The sequence below is a fragment of the Eschscholzia californica genome, unplaced genomic scaffold, assembly GCF_041429995.1.
Source record: "Eschscholzia californica isolate CP2 unplaced genomic scaffold, dmEscCali1.0.p SCAF_4, whole genome shotgun sequence".
NCBI lineage: Eukaryota > Viridiplantae > Streptophyta > Magnoliopsida > Ranunculales > Papaveraceae > Eschscholzia > Eschscholzia californica.
The window spans coordinates 47628730-47641085 of NW_028238461.1; the positions used below are offsets into that span (position 1 = coordinate 47628730).

General features: G+C 36.9%; 1 protein-coding gene across 1 annotated transcript; it reads left to right on the forward strand.

Moving 5' to 3' along the window:
- Nucleotides 1–4892: 4892 nt before the first annotated feature.
- On the forward strand, nt 4893–8290 carry LOC147545418 (uncharacterized). Its single transcript, XM_086637462.1, has 2 exons — nt 4893–5496; nt 5574–8290. Exon 2 carries the CDS (start codon nt 5912–5914, stop codon nt 8216–8218), a length of 2307 nt encoding a protein of 768 aa, XP_086493588.1. The 5' UTR covers nt 4893–5496; nt 5574–5911; the 3' UTR covers nt 8219–8290.
- Nucleotides 8291–12356: the final 4066 nt, after the last annotated feature.

Below are 12356 nucleotides of genomic sequence, written 5' to 3' on the forward strand. Positions count from 1 at the left end.
ATGCTGATATTGTTAGTGTTATTAATGAAGGAGTTGGAGGAGATGTCCTTCGACCAAGGTGACAATGCGAACAATTTGTCGGATATGAAAATTGATGTGGAAGATCATCAAGTCCGATTGATTTAGGGATGGTAGAGTTGTAGCTAGAGACCAACTACGATCGTCGAATTACAAAGTAATTCGCGGCTAACTTCGATCGGATCCTACAACGAGTTACACATAAGAGTGTCAAATTGATCTAGGCTATGACTAGTGGGAGTGAGATATAACAATGGGAATGTCTCATAAACATATCTCATAGGCCTAAAAAGGAATTAGGCAAAGATAGTACAAAACGGCGAAAAATAGGGTTTTTGGGCCTTAGCCGATTCGGGCACTTCTAGGGCTCGGATTGGGCTGAAATTTTGAGGGGAGATTTATGACATATCCAGTAGTATGCATGCAAAATTTATGGTGTTTGGACACATTCTCATTAGCGAATTGAGAAAATATCAATAGTTGCTATTTTCGACTATTTCCCTAAATCTTATTCTAAAGGGTGTTTTAGGAAATCTTTGAGGAGGTGTATTCTCATTAGGGTTCTATATAAACACTTTTAGGGCAGAGAATGAGGTGTGGAATTTCTCTCTAAACTTTCTTACTCTACCATATCAAGTAGAGAGGAGAAAGTGAGCTAATTCCCATTAACTATCTATCTAGTCAAGAAGAAAGGAGTTCTTCTTCCAACCACCATTGGTGTGCTAGCTAAACAACAAGGTGGGAGATCAAGTTGATTGCTCGTGTCCCAAGTAGAGGAGCTACGCTTGAAGCTCCTGGCCTTCTCATAAGCAATTGGAAAGGTTCGAGGGAAAACTAGCGAATAAGGTATTTATCTTTCTAGTTTTACTTAGTATTATTATGGGCTTATGCATGTGATCCTGGGAATACTAGTGTAGACATTAGATGTCTTATTTCCGCTATAAACACTAGTAGAAGGGTGTAAATCCCAACAATTAATTCTAAGTATCAACTTGCCGGATCAGAAAGAAGATGAAGTAAAATGGTACGTCGTTGACCAAATCAGGTATATATTCCATAAGTTCAATGTATTATAATCTTCGTATTGCAGGTCACCCTAATACATCAGAAAGGGTCAGCTGGAACATCATTTGACATATTAACACTACTTCAAGAATTTCTATGGAAATGCTGCACTAATAGTCTACCAGTAAAAAGTAAAATAGGTAAATTTATTGGTAATAATTTTAATTGTCCCGACTGTGATGACGTGGAAAACTTAAATCATGTGTTGCTTCATTGTCCTTCTGTTAGATCTATATGGTTCTACTTTAACATCCGTACAGATATGATCACAAGTGTAGAGGAATGGATTTTGACATGGAAAGAGCTTGATGAGGGCTTAACGAATATGTATGCAAAAATTATTTGGTTCATTTGGAAAGTACGCTGCGAAAAATGTTTCTCGAATCAGTCGACAAACTTGATAACGACTATCATCATAATCAAAGCGACACCCATAAAAACTATTAAAGTGATGAATACGACCACCAGAGAGAAAAAAGAAAACTCTAAGTGGACCCCCCAACAAAACCATACTTTAAAATTAATGTCGACGTTTCATTTACTACACTTACAGAAACTGCAAGTATTGGATGTATCATTCACGACGACCAGTCACAATTCATATCGGCACTTTCAGACATGGTTAGAGGAAAAAATGCAGAATAGTGTGAATGCTTAGTTATTCAGAAAGCAATGCTATGGGCAAAAGAACTAAATATCCAGTACGTTCACATTGAAAGCGATAATAGCAATGTCATTACACACATTCAGAAACCAAGCAATACGGTGCAATGGAAAACGATCAAACTAATGGAAGAGATAATGAAGGTCAAAGAAAGCTTCACCAACGTTTTATTCTCCTATACCCCAAGAATCACCAACAAAAAAACGGATGCACTAGCCAGATTCAGTAGAAGACATAAGCAGAGACGAATCTGGAATAATGTAAATGAGTTGTCTGGCATTGTTTAGCCCTTTGTTTGCTAAAAAAAAACCAATAGCAGTAGTGTATACATCATGAAAAAAAAGCAATGGTTGTAGCATGTGTAGCAAATGTGGGCAGTTTCTATAATAATGCACACCTTCACAGGAAGGATAACTCAACCTATGTATTACATCCATTTCATATATTGTGATTTGATATTCTTCCTTTGTCTATGGGTACACGTCGTTCTGAAAACCCAAAACATGATTTTCCAAGCAACCATTACATCACACACATTTTTTGTGTTAGAGCTTACGGGTTTTGCATTTATGAAATAGAGGAAGATTAAATAATGTAAAGAGAATTTCTGTGGGGATGAGAAAATTGATTTTCTTTATTTGTCAATTCTGTCCCAAAATGCTTCTTTTATATCCTAGCTCTTGGTTCTACGCTGTCCATTTTCATGATGCCGAACATAGAGTTTACGAGGTAGAGACGCTTATGACCTCTTCCTCGCCTCTATACGTTAGTGTAAGGTCCAAAAATCAGAGAGTGATATTCACTGTGTTACTAATGTCTTTGTGCTGTTGTCGGATGTTCTTCACCAATGAGGTGGCTAGAAAGTAAGAAAAAGAAAATGTGCCTTAACTCTAAAAAAACGGCTGCTTCAAAGGACACATCGATATTATAGGTTGCTTAAGTAGGGGTATGCTCTTCCCATGATTATGTGGTCGATGAACTCGTTTAACATTTTGTACGTGTAGTATTTGGAAATTGATGAGTGTAGAAATCAATTTTACCACTATAATTCACTTTTTGTTGTCTCTCTCAATGATATTTGTGTTTATTTTGTCAAAAAGCAAAAAAGAATGGTGGAACTGGAGGTTTTCTGGCCCCATTATTGTGCCATTGTCTTTCGATAGAGTTCAAGAGTTAATAGTTTGTGAGACTATTTTTCTGCCCCATTAATGCACTCCATTTACCTTTCCATCTGAAACTGAGAGATTCGAGAGAGATAGAGAGAGGGGTGGTTGGAGGTGGTAGTTGAAGGAAGAGAAGAGATGAGAAAAATGTGAAAAGAAAAATTTAAGAACACCCGCAACGAAAGGTGGTTAGAGCAAGCCCAATATAGAGGTTACGGCTCCAAAATTTTGGGAGCCCCTGAATTTTTCAAATTCAAAGTCGGACTCCCAAATAGAGGGCTTCCAACTTAAACTTAAAAGTGTATGGTGTACGTGTGCAAAATTATAATTCTATTATTCAACTGTAAATTATTATTTTGAAAATTAAAACTAAAATTTGATATGATTCTCGAGAAAAATAATTTTAAAAGATAAACAAGAAAAAACTTTAAAAAAAGATTTAGATACAAAACTTAAGAGAAAATATTTTAACAAATAAAAAAATACATATTTCTTTCTATTCTTACAAGAGTATAGTGATTAGGTCCCAAAATAGATCCCACCAGCTATAATAGACGGAGCCAGTCGCGAAACTCCTCGGCTAAAGCAACCTCCGCTGCAACGGAAGCTCCCAAATTTCCCCTCCTCCATAGGTTGGGATTTTGCCCTTACCGACATAATAAAGAAAAAATTATTTGCGAAAGAATGTCATTTTAAAAGGCGGCGACTTTGGAGAATAAAGAAAAATTTCCGTGGCATAAAGAATAGTCAATAAATAATGATTTAGAGGGCATATTCTTCTTTTAATCCAAAAATTGACTTGATCAAACATTGTCCCCTAATCTTCATCTTCTCTCTCCCGTTTCTCTCTCTCTCGCTCTCTCACTATCTCTATGGCTCTTACTGACTATATATGTCTGTCTTTCTCACTCTATATCTCTTTCTCTTTCATTGTAGATCACTCTCATCTCTTTCGTTGTGGACATATCTTTCTATAGATTAGTTTCTCTTTCTCTCTCTCTCGCAGTCTTTATCTCTCTTTCTCGTAGTCTCTATCTCTCCCTCTCTCCCTTGCGGGCTGTATATATCTCTATGTACATTTCGTGGCCACGAAATCCTCAAAGCGTTTCGCCAGAAACCCTCCTCGAGGTCTGGTTTGGCTAATGAAACAGTTCCACTCGCCGGACACAGTGCGTGTGCGAGGGAGAGAAAAACAATGAGAGATCGATAAAAAAACAATGAGAGATTGGGAGAGAATCAGTGAGAGATCGAGAGACATAGATAGTGAGAGCAATAAAGAGAGATAATGAGAGAGGGAGTGAGATGTCGAGAAAGAGAGGGTAACAATGAGTGAAAGAGGATAAGAAATGAGAGAGAAGAAGTGACAATGGTGGTCGGAATGATAGTGGTGCGAAGTTGTGGTGGTGAAAGTGTTGGAGAAGACGAAGATTAGGAGGCAATGTTTGATCATGTTAATTTTTGAGTTAAAAAATAATATTTTCCTGGGAACGCACAAAAAACATGAAGTCCCTAGAAAATTTATTTCCGAGAAATTATTTCGGGGCCTTTTTAAACCTTCTCATAAGTTTTGTGAAGAGTCTGATTTGAAGAGTGATAGTACTTTTTTGGATAAAGATGTGCCAGCTATGAAATGGAGAAAAGGTGATATGGACACAATGTGGGTCATCGTGGCCAATCCCTAGTTACAAGGTTGAGACGAACCTCCTCCTTCCGCTTCTCCATAAATGACTCTCTCTCTCTCTCTCTCTCTCTCTCTCTCTATTAAATAAAGATCTACCTTTATTTAATAAGACAGATGTGAGTATGATTTGTATCTGGAGGAAGTTCTGCTGTTTGGAAGAAATTATGAACTAATAGGTATATATCCTTATTGACTGTATCCCAGTTAGCCTGGTAGAAGAAAGGAGGATAGCCATCAGGACCAGGGGCGGCATCCTTTTTCAACCACTCGATAGCAAGATCAATCTGTGCTCTCCATAAATGACTTCATCTCTCTCTCTCTCTCTCTTGAATAAAAATCTACCGCCTGAAATTGAACAAGTCAGAAACTCGAAAAAAGAAATCCAACGCTCAAAAATTGGGGTCCTTACGTAACCCAATTGAAAAATGAACTGTCTCACTCTCCAAACAGAATTAACCATAAATTCCCTCTTCACTCTCTCTCTCTACATTCTCTCTCTACTCTCTCTTACAAAAATTCCTTACTCAGACGGATTACTGTAAAACTAACCGGAACCCATCTCTCAGATGGAACTAGTAGTATCCGGCCAACATTTAATTGTAACTACAAATTATAGTGTTATAAAAGATTCTTTGTTTTCAATACCCAAACGTAAGGATCAGAAGTACCACAAACAGATCGTTTCTCTCTCTAGGGTTTCTAATTTAGCATCAACAACAACAACTTCTTCTCCTTCTACTAAGACTTTAACCCCTTTGAGGAAAAGAGGTGATCGTGGTGGTGGTGGTGATGATGTTAATGGTATTATTACCAAAAGTAATGGATTACAGTCTAGTAGTGCCTTGGAACAAGTTGATTTCGAACGTGGTGTTTGTGTTCCATTCAGAAAGTACACTCCTGAATCGGTACAACCCTTGTTTTATTTTCCTTTTCTGAATTTTAATTTGTTGGTGAATTTTGTTGAATTAATTGATTGTTTTAGGTTAGAGACAATGTTTTGAAATCTAATGGAGGTATATTATCACTTGTTGGTCGTGGAGTTGAGATAGTTTGGAAATTGGGTTTATATTGGTCTGCTCTTTTATCTGATTTTTTGATTGGACGGGATGAAGAAGTTGTTCCTTTTCGAGCTCGGCAACTTAGGAACCTTCTCTGTGATTTAGCATTTAGGCCCATCTTTCATCAAAGCCGGCCAGGTATAAAACTTAATTGTTTGTTTTGGAAAGAATGTGAAATAGAAGTTGCCTATAGAACTTCCCCATTCAATATTGCTTCTTCATTCTTCTCGGTGTTTTCAGTCCGGGTATAGGGTTTCGGTTTATGGCCATGGAACCTCGCCTGTTTTTCCCTCATGATAAGGGTTTGAGAGATGAAGATGGATTCTCCTATAATAACATCTGTCTACTCACTAGTAAATCTTCTTCTTATTCTCCCAAAAATCTTCCAAGAGGAGGATGGTTAGTTAAGATATGTGATGAAGAAGACAATGTCAACAGTAATAATAACCCTAACAATGGTGCTAAATCAAAAGCAAAACTGAAATTGGGAGATTGTTTTCTTTGGAATTCAGTATCTTCAGAGGTAATTCAGTTACCTAGTTTGCTTTATTGGATTACTAGTAAATCATTCGATGAATATTATCTATATCTATCTGTTTTATGTTCTTCTTCTCCTACCCAAATAGGAGGAGGTTATAATGATAACAATAATGATCTTGATGATTCTGTTTCTAGGGTTTTCTTACTCTTTAACAGTACTAGTAGATATAGTGATTTTTACTTGTTTCTTCTATATTGCCGACCTGGAGATAGTCAATGGAGAAGAGAGAAGTTGGAAATTTCATCTTGTTCTGTTCAATCCCTAATTTGCATGGGAGATGATAAGTTATATATCATGTGTGATTCTGATAGTCATCTTGAGATTGAAATCTTTGATGAAACCCTAAGTATAAGGAGTTTTAGTATAAAATTCCTAAATCGTTTTCCATCAATAGGAGGAAGGTGTAGTGTTAACCGTTCACAGTTTGTAAAAGCTGGTGATGAAATATATAGGGTTGTTAGACATTACTATCCTGGAAATGTCAATGATAAAGTTTTCGAAATACATGTCTATAGGATCGATATGTCTTCAATGGTTTGGGAAGAGGTTAGAAGTTTGGGAGATTTTGTCTTCTTTCTCGATGAACCTCCAACAACAGCAGCATATTACTCAGCAGCCGATTTTGGTCTTACTAGGGGTTGCTTGTATTACACAATGCCGAAGGATAAGAGCTTATACAAATTCGACCTAGAAGATAATAGTATTACGATGTCTCTTATTCGACCAACTCCTGTCTTATCTTCTGCAAATTGGGTGTGTGAGTTACGTCTTGGATTTTGTCTTTCAGTTTGTACAGGCACCAACACAAGAAGAACAAAGAGAAAAGTTAGGTTAGATAAAATAGAAGAGGAAGACATTTTTGTATTAGAACCGGGAAAAAAAAACAGCGTAAAAGATCACGATGACCAAGGTCAAAATACAAGCATAGATGAAATTAAAGGATCGATATCTTTGGTTACTCTCCACGAGGACATCTTGAAATTGATAGCTACGACGTATCTACATCCATTTGATTACTTCAATTTTCGTTCTATCTGTAGATCAAATCGATTGGGTATCCCTACATTGAAGTGGAATTCTCCTTCTGTTCAGTCTGCTTTATCTTTATCGGAGATGCTGATTTACTATGAAAAAGATGAGGGCATTTTTAATTTCGTAGACCCAATGCGCACCAACGGTATGTATGTCATGAAACTCTATGAATTTCTATCAGGTGCTACAATCCGCTTCTCGAAAGGCAATTGGTTATTAATGTCTAATGGATCGAGAAAGTCATTCTTCTTTAATCCTTTTACAAAGCAGAAGATAGAGCTTCCCGACTTCCCCGTTGAGGTTGGTACATTGTCTGCTATGTGTTTTTCATCTTTACCCACTTCCTCTGACTGTGAAATTTTTGCCATCACTAAACATGACTTGGGAGTTGTAGTATGCTTGATTAGAGTAGGAATTTGGTTATATCAGCCTTTTAGATTTCGCTACGACGTTCAAAAATCTATAAGTGGTTGGTATAATCGATTGGGTGATAGGGCATTCAAGCCAGGTCTAAGCAGTTCTGTTTTCTATCAAGGCGCTTTCTATTGCCTAGACGTGAATGGAACTTTAGGATTTTGTTATGCCAGCGGTTCCAATACTTGGAGAATTCTTTCCGATCTCAAAAGACCTTGTAATTTATTCAATCAGTGTTACTTGGTGGAGTGTGAAGGAAATCTTCTCTCACTATTTGTTGGAAATCTTGGGCAAATATGTGGGATTTATATATTGGACTTTTCGGACATGAAGTGGGTTGAAGTTAAAAGTTTGGGGAAGTATGTGTTGTTCATTAGTAATACTTCTTGTATCTTAGCGCTTGCGCGAGATAGCAAAATGGAGAACAAAATATTCTTCTCTAGATTTCACGAAGGAAGTATTATATATTATTCTCTTGATACCGGCAAGTATCACTCTGCTGGGAGGCAACATTCTGCTACTAACTTTTACAACACAAAAGAAAGGTTGGCTTGCAGTTGGATTGAACCTAATTGGTCATAGGACATGGATCAACAACTATGTGTTCTTCTTGTAGGTTGAAGACTTGAACTTCGGTTAAGTTTTTTGTTTATTTACTTCTTAATGTTTTAATTTATAAATAAATGATGTATTCCTCTCTCTTTTAATATTGTTGTACTTTTTCTGCGAGTAATCCTCCCTCATGGATTTCTTTGCCGGAATTAGATCTACTGTACTGAATTTAGTGATGAGAAGTTTTATAGGCGCTTCCTATAAGTGTTTAAAAAAACCCCCTTCGTTCACAAAAAAAAAATGACATTGCAAAGGCAAATCACTATTTAAGTCTATATATTGACACGTTCTTTTGTTTTTTCCTTTTGTTAGTTTTCAATCTCCATACATATCATTTTTATTTATAGTTAATTCCGTTTTAGTCCCCAAGTTGTGACTAATTGGCTGATTTGACCCCTTTTTGTGTCCGGGAATTCTAGTTTGCCCATAACTTTGTGAAGTCCTTTCAATTCTATCCTCATTGAGTTTTTATAATTATATGTTTTTTTTGTCCAAAGCACTTCCACTTTATACTTCTCTTTCTTTTAACCCACCTTCTTCAACTTAAGAAGGTCGCCATAAGAAATTCCCAACGACGACTTTCGAGGGCCTTCACTTTTTTTTTCTGTCTCATTACCTGCATGGGGGACACAAGTAGCATGCTTTGATGCATTGACCATGACGTAATCGGCTAGAGATATATCACTGTCCTTAAAAAGAAACAAAGAAAACATACCATTAAGATTTACCGAACCCCAAAAGTAACTAAATGTTAGTGACCATCTAATCGAAAATGGAGTTAGAGGCTAACCTTGATGTGCATAATTTTTTTTTCTATTTTATCAAAGCTCAAGAACAAAAGCTTCCACCAAATTATACTCAACAAAATTGCACTATTGCAATTCTATTCCATTAACATACAAACAAAACTATGCAGGAAAAGATACCTCCAGGTTATTCAACATCTTAAAGTTAACGGTTGCAGGATTGAAATAAAGATGCAATGTAGGTAACAAATATCATTAAGCCTGGGTGCCAGAAGACCAATGGCAACTTTCTAAGCTCAAAATAGCGGATTAATTGAAAAGTTACAACGTAAAAATAACTAAAAAATAAAACAGGTCAGAAGTATCTATGATGAGCGTACAAGTATGAAAAGAAACGAAAGCATATGAACAATATTTAGAAAAAATAACTGGAACAAAATTTGATTATAATTATAATAAAGGGGTGAAAATCAAATTTAAAAAAAAAGAGTAAAATAATCTTATTCATTGCAATTTCAATATAGATAGTTGGTTTTATTTACATTTATATTTATATTATATAAAAGTATGACAAAAGAACGAGAGTCATTGATATCTTGAAAAACATCGCTAAACTTTATGGTCTTAAAGAAATTAAGAAAAAATAGAGCATAGTAATTTTATATTATATAAAAGTATGACAAAAGAACGAGAGTCATTGATATCTTGAAAAACATCGCTAAACTTTATGGTCTTAAAGAAATTAAGAAAAAATAGAGCATAGTAATTTTAGAAAAAATAATAAGAATATAAGTATGTATATGAATGAAAAAAGAACATGATAACAATATTTAGGAAAAAATAACTGAAACAAAATTTGGTTATAATTATAATAAAAGAGTGAAAATCAAATTTATAAAGAAAAAGGTAAAAGAATAAGTGATTTGGTAATAGGGAGAAAAAAAGAAGGCAAAAAAGATTTTGAAATGAGTAAAATCCATTAATGGGACTCGAACGTTGGTCACGCTGGTGGGCATGTACCAATGTGGGTCCGCCCCTGCTTGCTAGTCGTCCCCTCTCCGACGAGTATGGGTAAGGTGATCATCTCGCCAGCCTTCACTTGATCCTTTCCAAAACCCATTAGATAATGTTCATAGGTTTCGGTATAGTGTGCCCTTACCTGAAGTTTTTGGAGACATGTTCTGCTTATCACTTCAGTGGAGCTGCCAGTGTCGATTAGGATGCACCCTATACTCCAGTTAGCCACTAACGCCGTTATCACTAGAGGGTCCGTGTGGGGTGTGATCACCCCTCTAGATCCTCATCGGTGAAAACCACGGGGGGCGTCGAGTCATCGCATATTGACATGATTTCGTTGTTTTTCTAGCGCCTCTTGTTATCCCTGTATCTTTCGCGGGTTGGTCCGCCAACTATGACATTGATGTCTTCCCTGCTTTCGAATTCCCGCTTCGTTTCTTTCCACGTGAGCTCCTTTATCAAAGTTTCTGATATGTTGTTGAATTCTTCTGCCAGCTCTGCTAGGCGCCTAGTCATTGTTATGGTAAAAGTCATCTCTCGGAGCGTCTGATTGTTGGTCTGATTATCCCTGTTGGAGCGAGCGGCTCGTCTGTCGGTCAGTTCTTTACCAAAGGTTTTACGAAATATGTGAACGAATTCCGCGAGGGACCTCGTAGACTCCGGCGTCAACAATCGGTATTAATCCCGGGCGGGTCCTTGCAGCAAGGTAGCGAAGGTCGAGCATCAATCGTCCATATTGGTCGTGCGAAAACTCATTATTGCGACATAATTTTCAAGGAATTTCCGCTGGTCTCCCGACCCGGAGTACGATCCCAGGCTTAGGGTTACGGGACCGACTGGGTCGTTGGTCTCCGTAAGGTTTTTCGAGAGGAGAGATTCGAGTGTTTCCGACTCCGGCTTTTTTAACGTGGTTTTCGCCGCGCTAAGGTTCCTCTGTAGCTGTGTGATTCTCTCATCTGGACCCGGGTATTTAGTCTGAGGAAAGTATTTAGCTTTTAGAAATTTTACCCAAATGGCTTCTGGGTCAGACTTGAGTCTCCAGGCTAGCTTGCTTAGGAGGGCTGTGTCGTCTAGATGAGAATGGTGAATACCTAGCCCTCCTAGTTTTTTTGGGAGACAAATGTACGGCCAGGCTTTCGTGCAAATGCCTTTGGACTTTCTCAGTCGCTATGCGTTTGCTTATGCCTTTAGGAATGCTAAAGCATAGCATCTGATATCGGGGAACAGTTGCCGCTACAACAAAGATAACTACTGTACGGCCTGCCTGAAAGAGGAAAGAATGGTTTCATTTAGATACTCCCTCAGTCCCAAAAAGAATGACCTAATTTCTATTTTGGTTTGTCCCATTTTAGTGTCCTATTTCTAAAAATAAAGAAAGAAACTTCTCGCTATTTCCAATAATACTCACTACTATAAATTTAATGACAACTTTATTTAAAGGTAAGTTCAACTTTTTCATTGTAAATTATAATAATTAACGAGGATACAATTGGAAAAACCATGTTATTTTTTAAAGTCAAACACCAATTAATGATGTTCCCTTAATAAGTTGGGTTTTCAAAATAGGTCATTCTTTTTGGGACGGAGGGAGTAATTTATTTTCAATCTGGTCCAGAATGCTATTACATATTTTTATTTTTTGGCCTCCGATGAAAAGCTGAGTTCCAAGATATTTTTCTGAAGTAGAAGTATATTTTACTTTTAGAGATATCATAATTATACGTTTAAATTTTGGATGTGAGTTTTTGGAGTAGAGTATATTCGATTTATTGTAGTTGATGGTTTTAAGATTATGCACATTCTCGATCGAATTTTGTCCGAAGATGATGCAGTCATCAGCAAGGAGAAGATGGGAGATAGTTAGAGTTGGGTTGTTGGTGGGAAACCTAAAAATTTAGAGTTTTCAGGAGAGTCCTCTAGAACTCGACTTAATCCTTCCGTGAATAGAGTGAACAGGAAAGATGACAGGGGGTCTCCTTGCCTTATTCCTCTGGAAGGGTGAAATTTAGGTCTAAGGTGACCATTAATAAGGACAGACATAGAGGAGGTAGAGATGCAGTTGGAAATCATGTTGATCAAATGATCCGAAAAGCCTAGTTTTTGCATTATATCAATTAAAAAAGACCATTCAATTTTATCAAAGGCCTTAGACATGTCTAATTTAAGACCAAAGTATTTCTTACCTCCTTTCATTTTTTTGAAAGAGTGGATAATTTCTTGACCCATTATGATGTTATCAGATATTTGCCTACCTGGGACGAATGCAGCTTGGAAAGGAGAGATGAATAGGTTCAGGTGAATTTTCAGTCTCTCTGCTAGAATTTTAGTTATTATTTTGTAAGTAG